Here is a 27,213-nt window from a genome sequence, read left to right as displayed (position 1 = left end):
CCCAACACGAATCCCTCATTTTGGGCTCCGCCGCAGGAAAAGACAGCATTGGCTTCTGCACCCAGTTGGCCCACCTGAGCTTTCTTTCTTCTCTTGCTCTTTCTCGGGAAGGGGAAGAAAAGAAGCTCTCCTTCAAGCTGGAGTCGCAAGGGTGATGTAAGGATGACTTTGATTCGTTCTGCCAAAGCCTGGGGCGGTGCGGTTGGCTGCTGGGAGGTAGAATCCTGTGCCTGCCTCTTGCCTTCCCAGGGATGGCTACTTGCAGCCCAGGAGAAGAAGGGGGGTTCTGGGTGGAAGGGAGACAAGCAAAGCTGAGTCTGAGTGAGCCTGGGCCAGCACTCTTTTCTGTCCAATCTGTGTGTGTGATGATGGGCTTGAGAGGCTCCCTGCCACCCATGGGGCAGTGAAAACCACTTCTCCTTAGTGGCCTAACCGGGGGTGTGACTGATGGCTTTGGAGGTGGGGGTTGGGCTGGCTGTGAGCAACTGGGATCCAGGAAGCCCTCGCCTGCCCTTCCAAGGGCCGAACCCATGGAGGTGTGCTTGGCTGCTGGGAGGTAGAACCTTGTGCCTGCCTCTTGGAGAAGAAGCAGGGTTGTGGATGGAAGGAAAAGAAGCAATAGTGAGTCTGAGTGGGCTCCTTTCTGGCCAAGAGGGTGTGCTGTAGCAGTCTTGGGAGTTGCCTGCGAGACATCAGTGGACTTGTTCCAGTGAGAACCACTGCTCCTTTCTGGTCAACTTGGGGCCACCATTGATTGCTTGGGAGTGGGGGCGGGGGGCTGGCTGTGCGTGAATGGGATATAGGAAGCCCCAGCCTGCTCTTCCAGGGGCCAAGTCTTCTGCTTCTCTCCTGCCTCGGGGAGCCCAGCCTTAAGGCTGCCCAGTACGTGCTGCAGCTCGAGCATTAAGCCTTCCTGTGTGGTCTGTACTGTAGAGGACCCTGAACCCATGTAGGGTACTTTAGGGGGGGAAATCCCAGCCAGGCCACCAGGTCAATCCATTAAGTCGAATGCGGCGAGCTGGAGGCCTGGTGACTTGGTATGTGGGTCCAGCAGGTCAAGCCGATTTTCCCGCATGTAGGGGAGGCAGCTGCTGATGTTCGCCCTTCCTGCTCCCTGCACTCCTGCACCCCAGAATCCCTGTCAGCCAGCAAGACGAGCTAGGAGCCCAGAGAGAGGAGGCAAAGAGGTGTCTCTGTCCACCTCCTGCTGTGCTGCTGGGCACCAAGTCCCTGGCAGCCAGTAGGTGAAGCTGGGACAACAGGGTGGGACGGCAAGTGACAGCAGGACTCTTGCTGCCGGGGTTCAGCTGCCCAACTTCCTCCCCATGCCGCTGCACCCCAGTCACCTTCAGCCACCAGGTAACCCAGGAACTTTGGCAACAAAAATGATGAGGGGACTGGAACACATGACTTATGAGGAGAGGCTGAGGGAACTGGGATTGTTTAGCCTGCAGAAGAGAAGAATGAGGGGGGATTTGATAGCTGCTTTCAACTACCTGAAAGGGGGTTCCAAAGAGGATGGATCTAGACTGTTCTCAGTGGTAGCAGATGACAGAACAAGGAGTAATGGTCTCAAGTTGCAGTGGGGGAGATTTAGGTTGGATATTAGGAAAAACTTTTTCACTAGGAGGGTGGTGAAGCACTGGAATGCATTACCTAGGGAGGTGGTTTAATCTCCTTCCCTTGAGGTTTTTAAGGTCAGGCTTGACAAAGCCCTGGCTGGGATGATTTAGTTGGGGATTGGTCCTGCTTTGAGCAGGGGGTTGGACTAGATGACCTCCTGAGATCCCTTCCAACCCTGACATTCTATGATTCTATGAACTAAGGCAGGAATGGGGTGAGGAAGCAAGTCAAGCTGAGCAAGGCAGGCAAAAATTCATCTTGACTTTGTGGGTCGCTCACAATGACATCCTTTTTGTGTTCCGTGGCTGACAAAAACGTCCCGGACAGAGAAGCAAGAGGCCAAAAAGGTGCTCTGCTGGTGCCGAAGAAGCTCAGTGGGGAGAGTGTTAGAATGAAGATTTAGAAGTTCCCTGATTCAATCCCAGGCTTTGGCATGCTCTTTGGTGTGCAGGGGTGGGGTCTGTTTTCTGGAAGCGCAGCGGTGCCTTTACTGGCCACGAGTCCCTCATTTCAAGCTCCCCAGTAGGAAAAGACAGTGTGGGCTTGTGCACAAGTTGGCCCACCTGAGCTTTCTTTCTTCTCTTGTTCTTTCCCAGCAAGGGGAAGAAAAAGAAGCTCTCCTTCAAGCTGGAGTCACAAGGGAGACATAAAGACGACTTCCTGAGCTCTGGCTTCAGTCCTTTGCTCTACCAGCTGACCTACCAAAGGGCTGCCACCACTTTCTCCAGGTCGCCCCATTGGAGTGTGCCAGGGTGAGAGCCAGCCAAGTGGATGGAATTTGAAGGGAGGGGCAGAGCTCAGTGTCAGAGTTTCTGTAGTGTAGTGGTCATCATGTTTGCCTAACATGTAAAAGGCCCCCCATTCAAAACCAGACAAAACATGATGGTTTACATTTCCCAACTCCCCTAGCTGTCCAGTGAGGCACTCCTCCTTCTGCCACTGGCCTGTCCCTGGGATAACCCCGACCCCTGCAGGACAGAGGGTGGTGAAATGAGCTGAGAAAGCACCTTGGCGTCAGCCGGGGAAAGCTAGAGCATCTAGGCCACTCACCTTTTGGAGCCTTGTGGCTTGGCCTCCTCTGCCCTTGGAGGCTGACCTATGGAGGCCGGCTCTTCCAGCTGGCCTCCTTTGCATGACTTGCCAAAGGAGGAAGTGAGGCAGGAATGGGGCAAAAGAGGAGAGTCATGCTGAGGAAGGCAGGGCAGAAGCTAAGCACCTTAGTGTGTCTAGGTGGCGTTAGTAGAGTGCCACCATTCATTCTGCCAAAGCCTGGGATGGAGGGGCAGTTGGCTCTTGGCTTCCCAGGGATGGCTACTTGGAGCCCAGGAGAAGAAGCAGGGTTCTGGGTGGAAGGAAAATAAGCAATGGTTAGTCTGAGTGGGCTCCTTTCTGGCCAAGATGGTGTGCTGTGGTGGGCTTGGGAGTTGTCTGCGAGCCGTGGGTGGACTTGTTCCAGTGAGAACAGCTGCTTCTTTCTGGCTGACCTGGGGGCGCCAGTCACAGCTTGGGAGGGGCCAGGTGTTGGCTTGAGTGAACGTGATGTAGGAAACCCCAGCCTACCCCTCCAGACCAAGTCCACTGCTGGTCTCCTGTGTTGTGACATCCAGATTTACATCTTCCTAGCATGAGCTGCAGCACGTGTATGAAGCCTTCCTGGTTGACCCAGTCATTGCCAAAGTAGCTCAGTTGGGAGTGCATGAGATGGATGATCTGAAGGTTTCTGGCTCGATGCCAGGCTTTAGCACACCCCTCACCCTGGGCGTGTAGTGCTGGGCTTTTTTCTGGCTGTGCAGCTGTGCCTTGAACTCATGAGTTCCCCTAATTTCAGAGGCAACACTTGCAGAGGGTGCTATGTGGGGTCATGAGCCCCCCCTGGGTTAGCATCCCTGCTACATCATGCGGTGTGGCCAGGCTCCCTCCCTGCACAGCAGCTGCTGGAGGGGGAAGTGGAGGGGGGCTGCCTTTGCTGCTTCCCCTCCCTGCATTGTTCACACCTGGGAGCGGCTGTTGATCGTAAGGGGGTGGGGCTGAACCTTGAAATTGTGCCCCCCCACCTGTTTCGGCAGACACCAGTCGTCTGTGCCTGGTTTTCCAGCTCCTCAGCCAGAGGAGAAAGTGGTATTCTGCACCTGAGTGTTTCATGGTAAATCCGCTCCTGGCCTGCTACAGGCCTCCGCTCCACCATCTAAACCAGTGGTCCCCAACCTTTCTGTGGGAACAGCATATTCCTATTCCCAGAATACCAGGCGGGCACCAGACACCCCGCCGCCGAAATGCCGCCGAGAAATGGCAGCGCATTTTGGCAGGTGGTTCTCTGGCGGCCGCGCTCGCTGTCGGCATTTCGGCGGCGCGGTGTCCTGCGGGTGCACACATCTGCCCCGGCAGGCACCATTGTGCCCGCGGGCACCGCCCTGGGGACCCCGATCTCAGCTGCTGAAGGGAAGCTAATTGGCAACGGCTACTGCCTGTTTCTCCAAGGTAACGGATCCGCGCACAGCTCTGCAGCCGTAACACGCTGGGCCGGGAAGTCAGCGGTTGAGGGAGTGATACCATTCTCTGCTAGCAACCGCCCCCCTTGTTTTTCTCCTGGATCTTCAAGCCTGGCAGGGGCCTGCACAGTAACAAGAGCCTGGCCCCTGAGGTCAGGGACCTGCTGAGGCTCCATCCTGCTAGGAAGGTCCCCAGCACTCCTCGCTGGCTGGGCTGAAGTCAAAGGGCGCTGCCATGGGAGGGAAGTGCCTCATCCCCTGGCCTGAGGCATCGGTGCTTCTTTGTCCCCCTCTCCTGCCCAGAGAGGCAGGCAGCTGCTTTGAGGACACACGAGTGAGGCTCTCAGGATATCGGTCAGCTCGGTCTGGCTGGCAGGGGCCTTCCAGCTCAGTCTGGCATTGGCCCGCATTGCTCTGCCCTCGGCCAGCCACGGGAGGAGGGACTGTGACTGCAGCTCAGGCTCGGGTCGCATGGCCAGGCTTCCCTGGCAGGGGATGCCACAGGCAAAGAGCTGGGCACAGTCTACATAGTAGCAGGAGGGAAGGAAGGTGGAGCCTGCGCGTCTCGTGGGTTTCTCCCTCGCAACTCAGGCAGAGGCAGGAGGGGAACGACAAGGGCCCGGCTGAAGATTTTGGCCTTGGACTGGAGGATTAAGCCTGTGACCTTGGCATTGCTGCTCGGACATGGGGTTTTGTGGTGCTGCCCCCATGGTCGCCTGTCCACTAGGTCAACACTTTGAAGCCAAGGGGACCCACTTGGAGACAGAAAAAGGGGACATTTGCGGTAGGCAGCAGTTCTCAAGGAGCATCCGACATGTATGCCCTGAGTGCCGTTCCCCCTCTGGGCGTGTCCCAACTTTGTTTTGGTTTGTCAGCATGAAAAGGGGTTTGTTTATGATTCTGACAGTTTTCCAAATCTCACCTTCACTGCTGTGCCAGGATACAGGGTGGATAAGCCTGATTTATCCGCACTGAATTATTGCAGTCTGAGGCCTCTCCATCCTTTTTGTTTGCACAGACCAGTTTGTACCCTGAGTTAGGTATGGATCAGCATGCCCACCATTGATCAGCCCATTTCTCAGGTGCAGCCGTGGACCCCAACAAGTGTGCCCGAGATGCAGAAGTTTGGGGGTCTCCAATTTCTGACCAGGATAGAAAGCCCCTTCCCCCACCAATGATTCCCATCACAGTGCTAGTCCACAGACCCACTCCTCTCGGCTCCAGTTTTTAAAAGAGTGAGAACTCGAGATAAGTTTCTCTTCCAGAAACGCTTTCTCTGCCTCAAGACATAATGCAATTGCAAACAAAAAGGGTTCTCTTTTCTCAATCACAGGGGGGTTTTATTCAAAGAAAATCTGCAGAGAGAATCCTCAACAGTAATGAAAAGTTGACATTAAGAAAACGTTAGTTTCTTTTTTGGGGGGTTTACAAACTTGTTTGCACCTTTATTAAATATTAAAATATAGTTATAAGCATGTTGTAGCCAAAATGTCCAAAATATTACAATCTATAGTATATCTGGTTTTGCTGCAAAATGTTAAAACTCACCAATTTCAACAGGTTTCTATTGTTGTCGCCCAAGCACAACCAAATATAAAAACTTAATACGCTCAGTGTGTGTGCATAGACCTGCCTTTCAACTTCATTTTGGTTTCATTTTATACTATTTTTGTGTGTTATGTTACGTTAAAAAGACATGGTGGTTGTTAAAGCTTGTGCTTTCAAACAGTTAACAAAAGTTGAATTGCTATCACAGGGAAATTAAGAAACTAGTGTAAATATCTGGTTATGAACTCATTTGCTAAAACAGAGAACTCAGCAGGGGAGAGAAAATTCCCCTTCTGACAGAAGATTGTTGTGAGTACCTATTAAAGCAGTTAAGCCCTATATTTAGTATAAAAAGTAATGTTTAACCCATGTTGCCCAATCACTTAGTTTTGTGAGATCTTTTTGAAGTTCTTCACAGGCTGCTTTGGTCTTAACTATCTTGAGCAGTTTAGTATTGTCTGCAAACTTTGCCACTTTACCACTTTCTTCAGATCATTTATGAATAAGCTGAATAGAATTGGTCCATTCTGAAAATTTCCCATTTATTCCTACCCTTTGTTCCCTGTCTTTTAACCAGTTCTCAATCCATGAAAGGATCTTCCCTCTCATCCCATGATAACTTAATTGACATAAGAGCCTTTGGTGAGGGACCTTGTCAAAGGTTTTCTGGAAATCTAAATACATTATGTCCACTGGATCCCCCTTGTCCATGTTTGTTGCCCCTTCAAAGAACTCTAAGAGATCAGTAAGACATGATTTCCCTTTACAGAAACCATGTTGACTTTTGCCCAACAATTTATGTTCTTCTATGTGTCTGACAATTTTATTCTTTATCATTGTTTCAACTAATTTGCCCGGTACTGATGTTAGACTTACCGGTCTGTAATTGACGGGATCACCTCTAGAGCCTTTTTTAAATATTGGCATTACATTAGCTATCTTCCAGTCATTGGGTACAGAAGCTGATTTAAAGGACAGGTTACAAACCATAGTTAACAGTTCCACAATTTCACATTTGAGTTATTTCAGAACTCTTGGGTGAATGCCATCTGGTCCCGGTGACTCGTTACTGTTAAGTTTCTCAATTAATTCCAAAACCTCCTCTAACGACACTTCAATCTGTGACAATTCCTTAGAATTGTCACCTACAAAGGACAGCTCAGGTTTGGGAATCTCCCTAACATCCTCAGTTGTAAAAACTGAAGCAAAGAATTCATTTAGTTTCTCCACAATAACTTTATCATCTTTAAGTGCTCCTTTTGTATCTCGATCGTCCAGGGGCCCCACTGGTTGTGTAGCAGGCTTCTTGCTTCTGATGTACCTTAAAAACATTTGGTTATTACCTTCTGAGGTTTTGGCTAGCTGTTCTTCAAACTCCTTTTTGGCTTTTCTTATTACACTTAATTTGGCAGTGTTTAGGCTCCTTTCTATTTACCTCACAATGATTTGACTTTCACTTTTTAAAAGATGCCTTTTTATCTCTCACTGCTTCTTTTACATGGTTGTTAAGTCATGGTGACTCTTTTACTGTTTTTTTTAATTTGGGGGTATACATTTAAGTTGAACCTCTATTATGGTGACTTTGAAAAGTGTCCATGCAGCTTGCAGGGATTTCACTCCAGTCACTGAACCTTTTAATTTCTGTTTAACTAACCTCCTCATTTTTGCATAGTTCCCCTTTCTGAAATTAATGCCACAGCATTGGGCTGCTGAGGTGTTTTTCTCACCACAGGAATGTTAAATGTTATTATATTATGGTCACTATTTTCAAGCGGTCCTGTTATAGTTACCTCTTGGACCACATCCTGCGCTCCACTCAGGACTAAATTGAAAATTGTCTCTCCCCTTGTGGGTTGACAGCTGCTCCAAGAAGCAGTCATTTAAAGTATCAAGAAATTTTGTCTCTGCGTTTTGCCCTGAGGTGACAGGTACCCAGTCAATATGGGGATAATTGAAATCTCCCACTATTATTGAGTTCTTTATTTTAGTAGCCGCTCTAATCGCCCTTAGCATTTCATCGTCACTATCACTGTCCTGGTCAGGGGGTCGGTAATACATCCCTACTGTTATATTCTTATTAGAGCCTGGAACTAGTATCCATAGAGATTCCATGGAACGTGTGGAGTCATTTAAGATTTTTACTTCATTTGATTCTACATTTTCTTTCACATATAGTGCCACTCCCATGGATTGTCCTCACTCGACCAGGTTTCTGTGATGCCTGTTATATCAATATCCTCCTTTAACACGAGGCACTCTAGTTCACCCATCTTATTATTTAGACTTCTAGCATTTGTGTACAAGCACTTTAAAAACTTGTCACTGTTTATTTGTCTGCCCTTTTCTGATGTGTCAGATTCTATTTCATATGAATGTTTCTCGTCTGATCCGGCCCATACTTTATCCTCTTCCATCCTCTCCTCCTGACTAAAATCTAGAGAATCTCTATCACTAGACTCTCCTCTAAGAGAAGTCTCTGTCCGATCCACGTGCTCCTCTGCAGCCATCGGCTTCCCCCATCTCTCAGTTTAAAAACTGCTTTGCAACCTGTTTAAGGTGAAGTGCCAGCAGCCTGGATCCACTCTGGTTTAGGTGGAACCCATCCTTCCTATATAGGCTCCCTGTAACCTGACGCAGGTTCTAAAGGATTGGCAACAGCGTGATTTGTGGGTAAGATCTGATTTGTGTATTGACCTGGGTCTGGGTCCTTTGAGATCGAGAGAACCTTTTTTCTTTCACATGGGTATTGGTTTTCATGACCATTTGTCCCCATAACGAGTGGCACTGGTGATGATACTGGGAAACTGGAGTGTCTAAGGGAATTGCTTGTGTGACTTGTGGTTAGCCAGTGGGGTAAAACCAAAGTCCGCTCTGTCTGTCTGGTTTGGTTTGCCTTAGAGGTGGAGAAACCCCAGCCTTGGGCTGTAACCGCCCTGCTTGAAGCAATTTGTCCTGAATTGGCACTCTCAGTTGGGTCCCACCAGAACCAGCAGCGTTACAGGCTGAAAGCAGAGGGTGTGTGTGTGACACGCATACTTGCGTGCATCCATGCTTGGCACGGTCTGTGTCGATTCTTGACCTTGAATGCAGAGCAGCTTTCTCTTTATCTCTAGGCCAAGCTGACTTTTCAAATTAACCCATTCCTTTCCCTCCTCACTCTCAGCCTTATCTAATTGGGTATATAAAGGAGCAGAGGGAGTTGCTTGTGTAGGGAGGCATCCGGATGCTTTGCATTTAGTTTTCAAATCCTGTACTTGAGTTTTTAATTTTTCCTGGGAGTTCTTCAGACTCCACACTTGAGACTCATGGAGTCTCTCTGTGGCTTCCTCCCACCAATAAACAAATTGCTCCGACTGTATGTCAGAGGCTTTTGGTGCTGTAAGGGTTCCTCTGAGGTATATGATTTTATCTAGATTGAAGGTACCTTCTAGTGAGAATTGTTTAGATGGATTATCATGCTTGTAAAAATTCCAAATTTCTAAATACCTGCAGGTCCTAGGACCACAATGTACATACGTGTATTATGCAGGGGTGCCCTTTGGTGGTGTGGGGGAATTCTTAGACTGTCCCCCACCCATTTTCCAATCACACAGGGGAGTGCCCTGTCCATTCAACTGCTCATAAGGGAAGATTTCCACACACTCCAGGGCGGGCAGCCTGTCTGCTAGGTCAGCGGCTCATAAACTAGAGAAAATTCTCACTCTCTCACATCCCAGGGAAAGGGTCCACTGGGTCATGGGTTTCATCAACCAGCAACTTAAGTCCGGACCTGGTCAGCAGCTCATAAGTAATGGAAAATTCTCCTCTGGGTCATAAGGTTCGGCTGACGTGCCCTTGCTTTCAGCACTCCCGCATGGGGTAGCCCTGGGGCAGCTGGAGTCAGCTTACATCTTAGACCTGGTCAGCGGCTCATACTCCCCCCCCCCCGCATTCATTCTTACACACTCATTCATTCCCCATATCTAGATTCATCTCATTTAAAAAAAACCTTAATTCTTTACCTCCAGACTTAATACAACCTTTCCATTATTTGAAGTGGCAAAAAGCCCTCAGCACCGATGCATTAACCTTATTGAAGGCAGCAAAACTATTCCTCAGAACCGCATTAGCTAACCTTACTTGAGGGCGGCAACAAATTCCTCAGCACCCCTCTGCATCTGATCTTGTTGCAAAATTATTAAGTTCAGATGGTGTAAGCCCCAAAGAGACAGACAGCCCCATGGGCAGTCCTCCTCCGACACCCCAGTAGAGACTTCAAAAGGTATCTTACCTCTCGTTTGGTGCCTTGGGGTTCGAAGGGGAGTGGTCCATAGTGACTACCGCTGTCTCAGCTGGGCGTTGCCAGCTGAGTTGCCATGGGGGGAGGAATAGCTCAGTGGTTTGAGCATTGGCTTGCTAAACCCAGGGTTCTGAGTTCGATCCTTGAGGTGGCCATTTAGGGATCTGGGGCAAAAATTGGGGATTGGTCCTGCTTTGAGCAGGGAGTTGGACTAGATGACCTCCTGAGGTCCCTTCCAACCCTGATATTCTATGAGTCACAGCTCAAAATTGTGGAAGAAAAATGCAGTCTTCCACTCTTAGGTTAGAATCATAGAATATCAGGGTTGGAAGGGACCCCAGAAGGTCATCTAGTCCAACCCCCTCCCCGAAGCAGGACCAATTCCCAGTTAAATCATCCCAGCCAGGGCTTTGTCAAGCCTGACCTTAAAAACCTCTAAGGAAGGAGATTCTACCACCTCCCTAGGTAACGCATTCCAGTGTTTCACCACCCTCTTAGTGAAAAAGTTTTTCCTAATATCCAATCTAAACCTCCCCCACTGCAACTTGAGACCATTACTCCTCGTTCTGTCATCTGCTACCACTGAGAACAGTCTAGAGCCATCCTCTTTGGAACCCCCTTTCAGGTAGTTGAAAGCAGCTATCAAATCCCCCCTCATTCTTCTCTTCTGCAGGCTAAACAATCCCAGCTCCCTCAGCCTCTCCTCATAAGTCATGTGTTCCAGACCCCTAATCATTTTTGTTGCCCTTCGCTGGACTCTCTCCAATTTATCCACATCCTTCTTGTAGTGTGGGGCCCAAAACTGGACACAGTACTCCAGATGAGGCTTCACCAATGTCGAATAGAGGGGAACGATCACGTCCCTCCATCTGCTCGCTATGCCCCTACTTATACATCCCAAAATACCATTGGCCTTCTTCGCAACAAGGGCACACTGCTGACTCATATCCAGCTTCTCATCCACTGTCACCCCTAGGTCCTTTTCCACAGAACTGCTGCCTAGCCATTCGGTCCCTAGTCTGTAGCTGTGCATTGGGTTCTTCCGTCCTAAGTGCAGGACCCTGCACTTATCCTTATTGAACCTCATCAGATTTCTTTTGGCCCAATCCTCCAATTTGTCTAGGTCCTTCTTTATCCTATCCCTCCCCTCCAGCGTATCTACCACTCCTCCCAGTTTAGTATCATCCGCAAATTTGCTGAGAGTGCAATCCACACCATCCTCCAGATCATTTATGAAGATATTGAACAAAACCGGCCCCAGGACCGACCCTTGGGGCACTCCACTTGATACCGGCTGCCAACTAGACATGGAGCCATTGATCACTACCCGTTGAGCCCGACAATCTAGCCAGCTTTCTACCCACCTTATAGGTTGTTTGAAACAAGACAGAGACAGTTTATCCTCAAGCAATTGCAAGAGAAAGAGAGCGCATGGACAGGCATTTCCCCTTCCTAGGCAGGTCTCCGCCAGATAAACAATTAGAACAAGCATTTATACCTTTTGTTGTATACAATAATGATCCACAGCCACATCTTGATTATACATATTCCTTCCTGATATCTTACTTTTACTCAGCAGTTCCTGCTGCAGTCTGTGTTCCATTCTTATCTAATACAAGGTCAAAACAGCATCTCTTACAGTTTTCCCACTTGCCCAGGCCCTGCCTTAAAGCCTTGCTTTATTAGAGTTACAGTTAGCCTGACTCTTGCTCTATTCTTAAGAAAACTAAGAATTCTGCATTCAAATTCCCTTTATCTCTTTTTCCACTTCCACAGCTTCAACTACAAAAATGATACACATACAGATAGCAACATCATAATCTTTCCATAGACAGCTTACTGGACCTCCTTTGTACAAGATTTGGTGCAAATATATAACAGTGGTTGCAATGATCTATACGGTCAGTTTATGTCCATAACATCACACACGTCATGAGTGGCAGTGGAGTTATTCCTTAAACTCCAAAAGCAAGAGGAGTTCGACGTTGATCTCGTCACGTGTTGTAGCAACAACACAAGATTGCTTGTGGCGCTCGTGGGGGTGCTGACCACAGTGGACTGCTGCTTCTGGTCTTGGGAAACAACTGCTGAGTGGTGGGATCACATTGTCATGCACATCTGGGATGATGAGCAATAGCTGCAGAGCTTTCGGATGAGGAAAGCCACATTCTTGGGACTGGTTTCAGAGTAACAGCCATGTTAGTCTGTATTCGCAAAAAGAAAAGGAGTACTTGTGGCACCTTAGAGACTAACTAATTTATTTCAGCATAAGCTTTAGTGAGCTACAGCTCACTTCATCGGATGCATCCGATGAAGTGAGCTGTAGCTCACGAAAGCTCATGCTCAAATAAATTGGTTAGTCTCTAAGGTGCCACAAGTACTCCTTTTCTTATTCCTGGGACTGTGTGATAAGCTCATCCTTGAGCTGCAGGGCTGGGGCACGAGAATGAGAGCTGCCATAGTTGGAGAAGCATGTAGCAATTGCACTGTGGAAGCTGGCTACTCCAGACTGCTACCAGTCGGTTGCTAACCAGTTCAGAGTGGGAAAGGTGACTGTTGGATGCATGTTGACAAAAGTGTGCAGGGTTATTCATTGCATCCTGTTCCAAAAGACCGTGACTCTGGGCAAAATGCGTGACATTGTGGATGACTTTGCACGAACAGGCTTCCCTAACTGTGGAGGGGTGATAGATGGCACACACATTTCAATTCTGGCACCAGACCACCTAGCCACTGAGTACATTAATCACAAGGGATATTTCTCTGGTTCTCCAGGCACTTGTGGATCACCATGGGCATTTCACAGACATTAACGCAGGCTGGTCCAGAAAGGTGCATGATGCATGCATCTTTTGGAACACTGGCCTGTTCAGGAAGCTGCAATCAGGGACTTTCCTTCTGGACCAAAAGATCACCGTGGGGAAGTTAAAATGCCCATTGTGATCCTGGGAGACCCTGCCTACCCCTTGATGCCGTGGCTTATGAAGCGATATACAGGACACCTTGACAGTAGCAAGGAGTGGTTCAAAAACAGGCTGAGCAAGAGCAGAATGACTGTTGAGTGTGCTTTGGGCCTTTTAAAGGCCCGCTGGCGCTGCCTGTATGGAAGGCTGGACCTGGCCGATGACAATATGCTTATAGCCACATGCTATATGCTTCATAATATTTCTGAAGGGAAGGGTGAAAGCTTCACTCAGGGCTGGACCACTGAGGCTCAGCACCTGGAAGCTGAATTTGAACAGTCTCTCTTGGGAATGGGATTTGCGTGTGAAATAGTCCTCAGTTCCAGGCTGCCAGCTCAGCCCAGCAACTGGAGCTGAACGCTCTCTCCCCCTTGAGAATCAAAAGGGACTTTCTGTTAAAATGTTCCAGAGCCATGATCGAGTTTGAGAACCCTCAGCTCCCTGCAGTTTTCAGAGAGGCAATCACCATCGTCCAGAGTGGGAAGGAGGAGGAGCAGAGAACTATCGCCCTGGCTTTCTGCACTGAGGTGAGATTCATGAGTTGACAGGCAGAAGTGGGCTTTCTGGAGAGCAGCTCAGGACAGCAAGCTCTAGGCTACATTGTCAGCAGCTTAGCAGCCCTACCGCCAGCTAGCTCCTCTCCGCACATGGATGGATGCGGGGCATGGCAAAGAGAGGGAGGGAGAGACAGGGTGAGATTGCTCCTGGCTGGATGTGCCTAGATGGGGTTATGGGACAAGAAGCCATGTTTCTCCAGTGCCCCAAGGCCATGCTTCCCTCCTCACTGGGGATTCTGCTTTTCCTGGGGTTCTGCTTTTCTTCTGCCCCACGGCTCTCTCCATGGCACTCAATGAGGTCTGGAGATTCCCCTTTTCCTGGGAGCTTATTTGTGACTTGTGCATTAGTCTAAATTTGGGGAAGGAACCAACTGAAACAGCAGCAATTGGCTCCCTACTCACCAGAGACTTTGCATAGGAGGAAGTGGCCCTTTGGGAAAGACGACTGTCCAGGGAACAGACCCCACAATAAGACCTCTGCTCCTCAACCCGATCTTCATTTGGCTCTTGCCAGTTTCTCCAGAGTCCTTCCATTGACACCATCCTGACAAGATCAGCCCTCCAGGCACAGCTGATGGACTGGACCAAAGATGCAAATTCCATCATACGGAGGCTCAGTCTGCGAGGCCTTGGCAGTATTGTGTTCCAGCCAGAAAAGGTGAGAGCTGGGGATTGCCCAGGGGACCCAGGAAGCCAATGGCCATCAAATAGCTCAGAAATGAGAGAGAGAGCCACACACAAGCCTTGTTGTTTAAAACACAGCCCTCAAATGGTGGAGGTGCTTTCGGAACAAATCAAGGCATGCCATGCTCCCTGCTGCCGTGAGCTGAGCCCTGATTGCAGATGGGATGCAATGGGGGAGGCGGGGTGAGCAAAGACAAAGGTGACAGTGAGCAACTGGCACAGAGTGACAGGAGAATGACTTTCTGCCCCGTTGGGGGGCTGTGCCTTCCGTGGTTTATCATCGGTGGCAGTGGTTCATCATGTGCTCCAGGTTGTCACCTGGCATAGTAATGAGCTGCCTTCTTCATTCCGGCAGGTGCAATTCTTACGGGCCCAGCTGCCAGCAATCCTGGCCATGTTTTGTGGCAGGGATGGAAGGCATCTCATGGAGGCCATGCATAAAGCTGCAGACATCATCCACCTCCTCAACAGGGAGGGGCTTGGCTCCATCTCCCAAGACATTGCTGTCAGCCTTCGCCCCTCCATTGATGACGTAAGGCTTGGAACCCCCAGAAGAAGCCCAATCCCCCGCTAAAGCTGTCTGTGATGCCCTTGTCTCTCTCTCCCCATCCCCTTCCTCCCTCCCCTAAGGCCTGCCATGGAACCTCCAAGGAGTGCCCCCGCCATGGGTGGGGAATCTCCTGCTGAGCCACCTCCCTGTCAGAGCTCTTCTCTCCAAAGCTCAGCCTCAGTGCCATGCTCCCAGCCCCTGCTGCAGCCTGGCCTGGGGGAGAGGGGGCCTGGCACTGGGCAGATGACCAGCTGTCTGGAGAACACAGGCCCCCAAAGAGGTGGAGATTCTCAGCAGGAAAGAGGTGGGTCAGGAATGGCCCGGCTCTCAGGGACACCCAAGAGCAAAAGAAATGCTGTCTTTTGGAGCAGCCAGTCCCTGCCAGGCTCCAGCAGCTGCTTCTCCCCTTCCCCACACCAGTCTCCAGCAGCCTGCCTGCCCTCTCCCCTCATCTTCTCGGGTTCTAGGATTCTGTGCTCTCCAGACAGAAACTGCCTCTGGGACACCCTGGGCTGCACTGTCCCGCACAGGGTCTCAGGCCTGCACAAGATGTCCATGGCGCTGGCCTGGTGGCCTCCCTGGTCCCGCCAGCCCAGGTAGTTCACACAGGGGAACCGGAGCAGCGTGCGCATCACCACTCAGTGGCGTTCTGCTCTGATGCTGCCTGGCTTTAACCGGGGGTCCCCACCCCCTGTGTGTCATTGCCAGGAGAAGGGCAGTGTGCGCTCAGCTGCCATTGTACTGCTTGGCAACGTGGTGAGCAGGGTGCAGGACCCCGACAAACCCTTCGTGCAGCAGGAAATCATCCACTGCTTGCTCCCCCTGCTGCTGCATCTTGAAGACCAGGAGGAGAGTGTGAAACTGGTAAGTGCCACGGTCATTATTGCCTGAAGAGGAAAGAGCCAGTATCTCCTGGGGCCCCCACTCCAGTCATCGCCAGAGCCCCTTGCCCAAGCAGAGTCTTCTCCTCCCTGCTTCACTCCATGCTGGAGCCAAGTGCCTCATCCATCCTCACAGCACACAGCACAATCGGGAAGAAAAGCCTTCTTCTGGGAAAGAGGTGGGGCATAGCGTAGCGGGGCCAGGAGTACTGCTGCTGGCCCCGGCACGGCCCAGGGCCTGCGTCCCCCTGAAGTGCAGGGCCCCCCAAAGCACGGGGCCCTGGGCAACCACCCCAAACCATCCAAAGGTCAGGACGGCTCTGGCTCTCTCCAGCCAACTCTCCCTTTCCTCTCCTCAGCACACTCCTGTGGAGAACAAATGACAGGAATCTCCACTGGCAGGAAAAGCAGGAGAACAAGGGACGGGGAAGGTTCCATGTCCCCCAGACTATCCCTCTCTCAGGGAGAACCCTCTTGGTCTCCTCTTCTCTTGCAGTCATGTAAACTGACGCTCTTCCGCTGCGCAGTGTTCCTCAGGTGGGCTCATTTGAAGACCCTCTCCCGCAGCTTGGCCTGGGATGGCTCCTCACAGCTCTTGAAGTGTGTCTGGATCTGCTTGGTAGGTGAATTCCTTGTGCCTTGAGAGTGGTGAATGGGGACTTGAGGAAGACCTTTCTAACTCCGCACCCTGAGTACCCATCCGCTTCGGTCCGGCTGCAGGACTCCGTTCCAGGCTCTCTGCTGGCTCATTTCGGCAGGACTTACAATCCGTTCACATTGTTGACATTTTTCTCCACAATTCTCCGACCTTCAAACTTTTGTCTTTTCAAATGAAAGCTGAGGTTCTGGAGAACACAATAGGAACTTCAGAGGGGTGCTGCTCTGGTGTATGGGTTCATATTGGCGGTTGCCATGGCCTGGCTATATGCTTTGGCTTTCCTGGACTATTCACTGTGGGAAGAACATGTCATTTGTATATTGTGCATTTCTTCCTTCTTTCTTCCTAGATGCAGAACAACGAGAGCCACATCCCCAAATTCCTGTTCCAGGCCTTACAGTACCTGGAAAGCTCACAGACAACAATAAGACATTCAGCAGCCCGATTCATTGGTAAGCAGAGCAAATCCACTTGATCTTTTCTCAATGCTTCCTTCAGAGCCCTTTTCTGGACGGCTGCTCTGTTCCCTCCAACAGCACCAGAATCCTAAAACGGGGTGTGTGTGTGAGTGTGTGTGTGTGTGAATTAACATGTATTCCAAGATGAAGGGAGCAACTTAGCTGAATCGACTGCACCAACTTCCCCCGCCCACAACAATTCTTTGGCTGCGCCTAGGGGAAACCAGCAGGATGTGAATTCAGTCTCCTTTGGAAATCAGCCTCTCAGTAACTTCTGGGCATCTGATGCTTTCTGGAATATGCTTTGTGAACAGATGTAAGGAATGTCTGGAATTTCCCAAAGGTGTCTTGGGAGAATGGCTGCATCATGAGCAGTTTTCAGGAAAGGATCTGAAAAGCCATGAGAGCCATTGTATTCATTGTTTGTCTAGGAAATACTATCCACCATTACTGTGATTTGTTGTCTGAAACAGTGAATGAAGATGGCATCTCCCGCCTGTATGAAGGTAAGGAAATACCTCTGTGTGTTTGGGCCTCTGTGGGAAGCACAGGGGTGCAGCACAGGGCCTGAACACAGCTTTGAATGTGTCCCTCTCAGTCTAAGGACAGCGTTGAAGGAAGAAGGATGGTCACGTGAGCTTTCATCGTGGTCCCACAATCTGTGCATGGGAGCAGGGGAATTCCATCCCGAGCTCCTAGTGTAGACGTAGCCTTAGAGCTGTGTGGGGAGACTGTCTTCATCAAGGTCAGAAAGTCTCTAAAGGAAGGCCTGACCGAATTGAAAAGGGCTGTTGGTATTAAGGATGATGATGATGATGATGATGACGACGATTCCCCTCTGTAGGGAAAGATTCATCACCTGCCCTCCCTGGAATGGAGTGATTGCAGGCCAGGGACCTTCACTCCGAGATTTGTTATCAGCTCCTAGGAAATCCCATGAGGGCACATGGGTAACACTTTTTCCTGTGAGCTCTTCAGGAATGAAGGCACAGGGCCACAAAGGATTTCAGGAGACGTTAGGAGCCTAAATCCCTTTGTGGATCTCGGCCTAAATGTTGGATGGTTTAATGTGGCTGCCGCTGTCACTTTCCTGTTCCATCCAAAGAACAAGTGCCCCCAACCCTCTGTGTGTACAGGTGTGTGGAGGAGTGTCTGCCAGCAGAGGGGGAAGTTAGGCAAGAATGGGGTCTCCTCTCTGTCCAGGGCTATTTTGGGAGGAGCGGAGTTGTTGTTCTTGTGCCCTTAGACTCTTGGGGAGCTAATAGCAGGGGGCAATGGCCATCGGAAGTGGAGGTTTCCTAGGTACCAGTCACATCAGCATCACAGGGTTTTCAACCCATTTCCTCTTGGTTTCAGCTTTTCACAAAGTGCCTTTGAAATCAGACAGGACCACATGGTACATCCTCAACAGATATTATAAATGGTTGCAGAAGCTTGGAAATCTCGTGTCGGGTTCTGCATTTGACTAGGGAACCGGGACCGACACAGACGAGCTCTTTGTCCTGCTATGGTAAATACAACAGATGCTTCTCAACTTTTTGGTGTCCCTGGCCTCTGTTTGCCAGAAGCTGGGAATGGGGGACAGGGTTCTGATCACTAGATGATTGCCTGTCCCTTCATTCCCTCTGGGGCACCTGGCATTGGCCACTGTCGGAAGAGAGGATACTGGGCTAGATGGACCTTTGTTGTGGCCTTTCTTATGTCCTTATGTTTGGAACTGGGGCTGAACAACGAGGTGGATATCAGCAGATGACCCAAAATTATGTCGATTAGTCGGGCCTAGAGAAGACTTGGAAGAAGCTCAAAGGGATCTAAGAAAGCCATGTCACTGGGCAGCACCATGGCAGATGAAAACCAGCGCTGACCAAGGCAGGGCCATACACATGGAAAGCAGTGAGGTGAACGACTCCTCCATAGCGCTGGTGTCAGAGGCCAAAGCACGGCTGGTTGGGCCCAGTGGTTGGAGCAGTGGCTCTGGGGCCTCATGCTCAGAGTGATGGAGGCCGAGCCGAGGGGAGCCAAGGGTTGGAGCCGGAGTCAGGAGTCAAGAGCAGGATTGGAACAGGCTGGGGAATAGGGCAAGGGCCGGATTAACGATCCCCGGCCAATGGGAGCTGCGGGGAGGCAGAGCCTACAGGCAAGATCAGCCCCCGGGACAGAGGTTCCCGGTGTGGTGCTCGTCATGGTGACGTGTTTGGCGGGGATGAGGAACGGCAGTGTGCGGAGCCTCCTCACCCCCACCCCAGCCAGGCAGAGCCGGCCCGGCCGCAACGCAGCACGCAGGGGTTTAGTGGCTGCAGCCTGGGCCCCCCTTAGCCCTACTCCTTTCCTGAGTGCACCATTGCCCCACTTCTGCCCCATTCCCACACACTGGTACAGGGCAGAACCCCGGAGCTGATCTCTGAAATCTCTCTCACTAGAAGGAAGTCACTGCAAAGGCAGGACAACCCCACCTTTGGGCACCATGGAGGACATCTCATCCCACTGCACAGAGCCCTACATTCACACAGCTTCTCGCATGTGGTTCCCTCACTCATCAGAGCCAGGTGGAGAGAGGAGAAATTCTCCCAGACTCCCTTTTACCATTGCCAGCCCACAGGGTAGCAGAGGTTGCAGGGGGTTGGGTGCTCTCTTTAAGAAATGCCAGCTCTCAGGGAAGTTGCCAATGAGCATCAGCAAAGTGGGGTGGGGTTGTGCTGTGGAAAACTACCCTGCTTGAAGGTTTTGTTCTTCTCATTTGGGTTCCTGCCCTTTCTCCCTCTTCCAGACATCGAGAGGCCAACAGGAGCCAATTGAGCCCACCACTGATCCCATCTCTTGTGAGATGGCAAAGCAGCTTTGCATGGGAAGGAGGAGAAAGAAGAGGCCGAGCAGCATGTGCCGGGCTGAACCAGCCACACAGAACCCCATAGTCTAGGTGGAGAAAGCCAAGCCCCCCCCAGCCCTGCCGGACATGCTCCAACTGGAGCACCAGTGTGTAAGCGAGCAGCTCAGACCGCTGAAAATGGAGGATGCACACTGTAGGCTCCAGTCCAGAAGCAGCTCAAGCCCCTGACTGCAGAGCTCTGAGGCGCCGAGACCCAGCCACATCCCCGGGGGCCTGCAGATATGCAAGGGAGATCGGAGACTCTGGGAGTTTCCCACGCCGGGAACCCAGAGACCCCCAGCCCATGGCCTAGAGACATCTCCAAGGAAGTAACCTGGGTGAACTAGCCATTGTCATCCGCAGTGCTGGATCCCCACTGACTCAATGGCAAACCCATTGGCCACGGACGAGGCCCTGGGCGAGGAGCCGGTGGAGTAACGAGGGCCTGGGTCCACCTGCCCTGGCTGCCATCCATCCTTTGGTGGCTGCCCACGTCCCCATTGACCCATTAGACTGCACAGCCCCAAGAGGAGGGGCAACCATCTTGCCTCTGAATTCTCAGCCAAACAGCCCTGCAGTGAAGGGCAGCTACACTGACTCCGGCCGTTGGGCCACACAGCATTGAGGGAGAGAGTAGCCATATTGTCCGTTGCTATCGGGCCACACGGGCGTAAGAGACAGGATAGACATATGGACTCTAAGCGTTGAGCCACACAGCCCCGATGGAGAGGGCAGCTGCACGGACCCTGGTCGCTGGGCCACACAGCCCCTACGGAGAGGACGGTCGCACGGACTCTGGTCGCTGGGCCACACAGCCCCGATGGTGCGGGCGGCCACACGGACTCTGGTCGCTGGGCCACACAGCCCCAACGGAGAGGGCAGCCGCATGGACTCTGGGTGTTGGGACACACACACTGCGTGGGAGGGCAGCCATTTTGACACTGGGCATTTGGCCAAACTACCCTGAGGCTTAGGGAAGTTATTTGATGTCAGCCATGGGACCTCGTCCCTTCACTCCTCAGACATCGCTCATCTGTCACCATGAGACCGACCCCATGACAGAAGACTTTTGGGGTCAAGATGCAAACAGGAATCGAAACAAGGAGTGGCATGTGACCCCTCTAAGAGATTCTCCCACTCCTTTACCAATCTGGGGGTGTTTTATCTCCATGCACCTACCTCAGGAATGGATTTGAGCAATTGGAGAATGTTCTGGGGCAGAGTGACCCATCCGGAAGTGGGTCACGTGATCCTCCAAGAGCTCCTCCCACTTGGGGTGGGCCTCAGCCCCTTAGGACCCACCAGAGAGGGGATTTCACCAAACAGGGTAAGTGCCCTGGTGGGGCGACCTGCCCGCAAGAGGGGTCCATCACCCCTCCATGAAATCCCCGCACCGTCCTCTGCTAATCAGTCAGGGTTTCGCACACACGCTTTAGGCCATCCCAGAAGGGAAACGTAACGATCAGAATAGGCAGTGCCCGAAGGTCTAGGCCAGAAGCCGCCGATCTCTGGAGCTCCCTGTCTGCGGGGCTGGCAGCATCGTCCGGGAAGTCGCAACACAACACTGCGGGGAAGAGCCCGTCTCGTTCCAAGGATGTCTTTTGAAGAAACTGTGGCCTAGACCTTCGGGCTATACCTGTTCTGGATTGGTACACATTTCCCTTCTGAGATGGCCTAAGGTGGGAGTGAAACCCTCGCCAACTGCTAGAGGGTGGTGTGGGGACGTTTTAGAGGGACTACAGGATCCTGTTGCGGGCAGGTCAATCCACTGCAGCACTTCCCTTCTTTGGTCAAATCCCCTCTCGGGGTGGTCCTACGGGGCTGACGCCCACTTCAATTGGTAGAGGACACAGGGAGGAGTTCTCAGAGGGGATATACAACCCCCTTCTGTGTGGGTCACCCTGCCCCGCAACGTCCCCTGATTGGTCAAATCCAGTCTCCGGGTGTGTAAAATGCTGCTTGCCCCTGCCAAATTTTCCTAAAAGAAGGGAAGAAAGGCATGTACCTTTTGGGTTATCTGTCAGGTGGCCATCTTGGACTTGGGAAAAGAAGCTGGTGACCTTTAGTCATTTCCTCTATTAGTTTGGGTTGGGAAGCACACTCCCACGCATGGATTGAATCCGCGTAGATAGGGTCTAACATCCAGGCAGAGACGACGCAAAGAGGGATAGGGAGGGTTTTTATTTAGGTCTACTCACCCGTTCCTGTTTCCATCATGGAGTCCCTCCCTGACGTCCAATGTCAAGAGAGCAGCAGCCGTCCATCGCTGTCCCTGCAAGAGAAGGGAGAGAGAACATCAACCTGACCTCCTGGGTGTAATTGTTTGGGAGACTGGAGCATTTCCAGAGTTCAAGTTTTGTTAATCCACCCCTTCTCTAGCCTAGCCTAGTCCTTTTCCCTCTCGTAAATAAAGTCTTGTTTGTGTGCTTACCACTGCCTGCCGTTATTTTCTTGTGCTAAGGCAAGCTCTGACAGACTGGCTTTACAAAGGGGACCATGTGGGAAGAATTTACTGTCAGATTCCCTGCATCTTCTGAATGGGGTTTGGGTTCTGCCCTTTTGAAAGGAAGGAAAAATCCTTCCAGGTGATCCTACGGGGCTGAAACCCACTGGGATTACTTAGTAATCTGTCCTCTTCACTACCATGTTTGTGACCCTCTCTGTCATAGGGAAGTAGCCCGTGGCTCATTATGCATCTTTGGATTTAAAATGGACACGTGTGGTGTACAGATGAAGAAGGACAACTTTTCAAGTCCAATCTGCACAGAAATGGGATGGACACTTCAAGGATTGAATACAATGCTTTGATCTTCCATCTGTTCATTAAAGAAAGACAAAGGTGCAGATTTGGGAGGCTCGGCACTGACTTCCCCAGGATCATTCCTCTCCGCGTAATTCCCATGATAAATCTCCTCTCAAGGAAGAGCCTGAGGAAGTGTGATCAGGGGAACTACCCAGAGCACCAGATAAATCAGGGCTCTGAGCTGAGAAAAACCAAGCCTTGGAAAGAGGCCCAAGCAGCTCAGCCGTCTTGTCCTCTGCCGTCTTGTGTGTGTGTCGCGTGTTGGTGTCGCGTGTGATTTCGGTGTCGTGTTGTCTGCCGTCTTGTGTGTCGTGTGAAGTGTCGTATGTCGTGTCGTGGGCGTGTGAGACGTCGTGTGTGTGTATGTGACACGTCGTGTGTCTCGGTGTCGGTGTCGGTGTCGTGGGCGTGTGAGATGTCGTGTGTCGTGTGTGTGTGGGGGTGTGTGTTGTGTTTCTTGGCGTGTGTGAGAGATGTCGTGTCCCGTGCGCGAGCGCGTGAGTGTGTGTCGGCACGTATGAGAGCCGTCGTGTGCCGTGCGTGTGTGTGTCGGTGTGTGTGAGAGACGTGTTTCTGTGTGTGAGGCATTGTGTGTCATGTGGTATTGTGTGTGTGTGAGACGTGGTTGTGTGTGTTTTCTTGAGGGTTTTGTTGGTGTGTGACGTGTTGTGTGTCAATGTTGTGTGTGATTTTTGTGTGTGTGACGGGTTGTGTGTGCGACGTGCAATGTGTCAGTGTCGTGTGTGTGTGTCTCAATGTCATGTGTGCCATTTTGTGTCATGTGCCATTTTGTGTCATGTGGTGTGCGTCATGTGTGTGTGACATGTAGTGTGTGCGTGTGTGTGACGTGTTGTGCGTGTGCATGTGCGTAGTGTGACATCTGTGTGACATGATACGTGCAACATGCAACAAACTGTGTGTGCGACTTTGTGTGTGTGTGACGTACGTGCAACGTGCTGTGTGTCATTCAGTGTGTGTGAGACGTGTTGTGGGTCGTGTTGTGTGTCGTGTTGAGTGTGAGACGTGTTGTGTGTCGTGTTGTGGGTCGTGTTGTGTTGAGTGTGACATGTTGCGGGTCTTGTGTTGAGTGTGTATGACATGTTGTGCGTCGTGTGTGTGATGTTTTGTGTGTGACGCTTTCCATGTCGTCTTGTGTGTGTGTCTGTGTGGTGTGTTATTTTTGTGTGTCGTGCTGTGTGCCGTTTTGTGTCATCGTGTGTGTGTGACGTGTGTGCGTCCGCGCCTTCGACATATTGTGCGTGTCCGTGTGGGAAGTGCGAAGTGGGATGGGTCAACTTGCCACCCCCTTCCCCAACACTTTAGCCCCTTGTCGTAAACATGACCCTACCCCCTCCCCAGGGTGCTACTGACAATAAAACGACCTAAAAGACCCCCGACTTATCACGATTGGCTGCACCCCATTGCCACCCGCACTTCTATGCTGCTGCTGGCCAAACCCTCCCCCCAAAATCTAAACCCCACCCCCTACCCAGAACCCAACTGGAACCCTGACCCCATAACCTGCCCCCCAACTCGAAATCCCTGAACCAAAACTGTAGCCCAACCCTCACCCCAACCCGAACCTCCAGCTCTGAACCCAGCCCCCGAAGCCTGACACCGCTTTAAGCCAGAGCCCAGTTCCCCATTCCCACCCTATGCAACAACAGTGCAAACCACCCTCCTGTCCCCCGCCCAGGGATCCTGCTTCTTACCACCCCTTCTTTGGAAATGAACCTTTTCTTCACTTGCATCCCACACACCTTCATTCTCCTTTGAGGGGTTATTTAGTGACAGGGGTCTACACAAGGCAACTCTTTGCTATCACAGCGTAACAGGACACAGAGACGTGAAAACAGTGCAAACAACATTCCACGAGTTTTCAGGAGGTTTAAACACCCAATATATTTGAACATTTAACAGTCGCTTTGATCTCTACTAACACACACATCCGTTGGCCTGAATACACTCTGACACAAGCTGCTCTGCCAGCGTCACACCTTGTACAAACATTACTGCAACAGCGTGTAGGGCAGCGTGACCCCCGGGGGTCTGTGAGCTGGTTTCAGGGCATCCGCAGGACCCACAGCTTTGCCTCCCGGCCTGTTCCACCCACCGCCTGTGATTCCCCCGAGGGATCGCCAGACTGTCAATGCTGCCCAGAGCTTCCCTTCCCTGCCAGGCCTGAGCAACCAGCGCTTGTAACCAGGCCACTCACAGCCTCCCCGCGGGGAGCGTATGGACACAAACCGGCTGGAGAGCAGTTAGGGCAGGAATCCCTGGAGACTCGGGGAGCATCTTCAGCGGATGAGGGTGACACACCCCACAGGAGCTGAATTTCCCACTCGGGTCTAAGTCGTGCCGTGTGGATGGGGCAGCACGGTTGGGAGGCTCTGTTTGCTGCGGTGGATCCACTGGGGGTTGATGTCGTTGGGGTCGAGTGAACACCCACTAAATTGACAGCAGAGCGCTCTCCGGTCGCCATTGGGACTGCGTCGGGAACAGCAGGAGGAAGGGAAGTCGACCGAAGAGCGTCTCCCGTCGACCCAGCCCAGTGTAGACACAGCAGTAAGTCGACCGAAGCGACGTCAAATCCAGCTCTGTTATTCACGCAGCGGGAGCAGCGTAACTTAGGACGACTTCCTGCAGTAGGATAGAGTCATAAATAGAAAGGGAAGGCTAACCACCTTTAAATCCCTCCTGGCCAGAGGAAAAAGCCTCTCACCTGTAAAGAGTTAAGAAGCTAGGAGAACCTCGCTGGCACCTGACCAAAATGACCAATGAGGAAACAAGATACTTTCAAAAGCTGGGGGGAGGGAGAAGAAAAGGGTCTGGATCTGTCTGTGTGATGCTTTTGCCGGGGACAGAACAGGAATGGCGTCTTAGAACTTAGTAAGTAATCTAGCTACATATGCGTTAGATTCTGATTCCTTTAAATGGCTGAGAAAAGAAGCTGTGCTGAATGGAATGGATATTCCTGTTTTTGTGTCTTTTTGTAACTTAAGGTTTTGCCTAGAGGGATTCTCGATGTTTTGAATCTAATTAACCTGTAAGGTATTTACCATCCTTAGTTTACAGAAGTGATTCTTTTTACTTTTTCTACTATTGAAATTCTTCTTTTAAGAAACCGAATGCTTTTTTGTTGTTCTTAAGATCCAAGGGTCTGGGTCTGTGGTCACCTATGCAAATTGGTGAGGATTTTTACCAAACCTCCCCCAGGAAGGGGGGTGCAATGTTTTGGTGAGAATTTTTGGGGGAAAGACGTTTCCAAACGGCTCTTTCCTAATAAAAAACCTGGTTAGACTTTTGGTGGTAGCAGCGAAAGTCCAAGGGCAAAAGATAAAATAGTTTGTACCTTGGGGACGTTTTAACCTAAGCTGGTAAATGTAAGCTGAGGAGGTTTTCATGCAGGACCCCACATCTGTACCCTAGCGTTCAGAGTGGGGAAGGAGCCTTGACAGATAGACACAGTGTGAGGCCTGAGTTTCCGCTGCAGTCTGGATGCTCAAACACCAGCTTGGCAACACAAGTCAGCAAGCCCAGGCCACATAGAGACAGGCTCAGTGTGCAGTGTGGACAGACCCTCAGACAGCCCCAGTATTGTCAAATGAGGAAATCCTTCCTGTGTTTTGACTTGCTGGTAGAAGAGCCGAGTGACCTTGGAGCTCACCGAGCTTCACTGACCAACGCAGCGCTCCAGCACCTGAGCTCTCGGGCTCCCTGTTGAAAGAAAAGCTGAAGGAGCGACCAAGGTCAAAGAGAGGTGCTCGTCTTTGGCCCAGGGCAGGGAGTCCCACCCTCAAAGCGAGAACATTTCTCTCTTTGTCCGTCTGACTTGGGGCAGGAGCGATAACACGTCCTCCTGCATTGGCTGTTTCAGAGAGTAGTTTCTGACTGTCTTCTCAAAGACAGGGTGCGAAACAGGCCTCAAACCTGACTCAGTGGAAACAAGAACGATGCCGCTCGACTGAGCCAGCTGAGAATTGAGATGTGCCCCTTTGCTCGAGTGAGGGAATGACCTGTGAGGGGACTGGAAACCTGACCGGCCAATTCTTAACTTGCATCTCTCAGCCTCTTTCCTCTGAGTGCTGTCACGGTAGCTTCAATACTCCAGCACTGGACGCCCTGCCAGCTCTGGGCCCGACAAGCTTTCCTTGGGGTTGGATTCTGGAGAGCAGGGGGCAGGGAAGCAACAGGTGCATGTGGCTCCGTGGTGAGGTTTTCCTTGCAAGATGTGTGTGTGAGTCTGTGTGTGTCGGAAGCACTGAGTGTGGCAATGAGTGAGGCTTCCAATCCTCTGGCTCTGCCGGGAGAAGGGGCAATTCAGGCCGTCACTGAGCTGAGGGAGGGAGATGATTTTCTGACAGGGAGGGACGCCTCCTCCTAAAGGTGCTTGGCAGGCAGCCCTCCTTCCCAGGTGCGTCCCGACATCACCCAGTTGAAAAGGGGCCCTCCCCAGCCCTCCTCAGTGTGGTGACAATGAGCGAGTGAGGGAGCGTGGGGGAGAGGGAGCGATGGAGGGGAGGGAGATGGCGTGAGCGGGCCGGGACCTCGGCAAGGGGGGCACAAGGGTGTTCAGTTTTGTTGGGCGTGGAAGTTGGCAACCCTCGATCCAGGGGCAACAACTCCAACCTCCAAAGAGGCTGGGCAGGGGCAGGACATCAGCTTGGAGGGGAGGGGTGGGTGGGGCAGTGACATCACCAAGGCCTTTTGCAGGAACTCAGCCCATTGGGCAAAGGTGGTGGGGAGGGGGTGACCTCACAGAGAGACCCCGACATCAGCCGGGCAGGGCCGAGGTGCAGGGCCAGGGCAGTCTCGGAGACCCCCCCCCCTGGCTTTGCAGCCGCACGTCTCCTT

The 27,213-nt window shown here is 51.5% G+C and overlaps 1 protein-coding gene across 1 annotated transcript; it reads left to right on the top strand.

Moving 5' to 3' along the window:
- Positions 1 to 1,008: 1,008 nt before the first annotated feature.
- On the top strand, positions 1,009 to 21,310 carry LOC311520106 (maestro heat-like repeat family member 5; the record flags this gene model as incomplete). Its single annotated transcript, XM_084627346.1, has 11 exons — positions 1,009 to 1,037; positions 2,220 to 2,375; positions 13,312 to 13,429; positions 13,974 to 14,117; positions 14,499 to 14,675; positions 15,402 to 15,557; positions 16,071 to 16,193; positions 16,582 to 16,684; positions 17,164 to 17,196; positions 18,047 to 18,200; positions 19,458 to 21,310. 10 exons carry the CDS (start codon positions 1,009 to 1,011, stop codon positions 18,157 to 18,159), a joined length of 1,152 nt encoding a protein of 383 aa, XP_084483472.1. The 3' UTR covers positions 18,160 to 18,200; positions 19,458 to 21,310.
- Positions 21,311 to 27,213: the final 5,903 nt, after the last annotated feature.

Source organism: Lepidochelys olivacea (assembly GCF_965140295.1).
Source record: "Lepidochelys olivacea isolate rLepOli2 genome assembly, chromosome: 4".
Taxonomy (NCBI): Eukaryota; Metazoa; Chordata; order Testudines; family Cheloniidae; genus Lepidochelys; species Lepidochelys olivacea.
The sequence above is the reverse complement of the archived record's forward strand: the minus strand, read 5'-3'. Positions and strand labels throughout refer to the sequence as shown.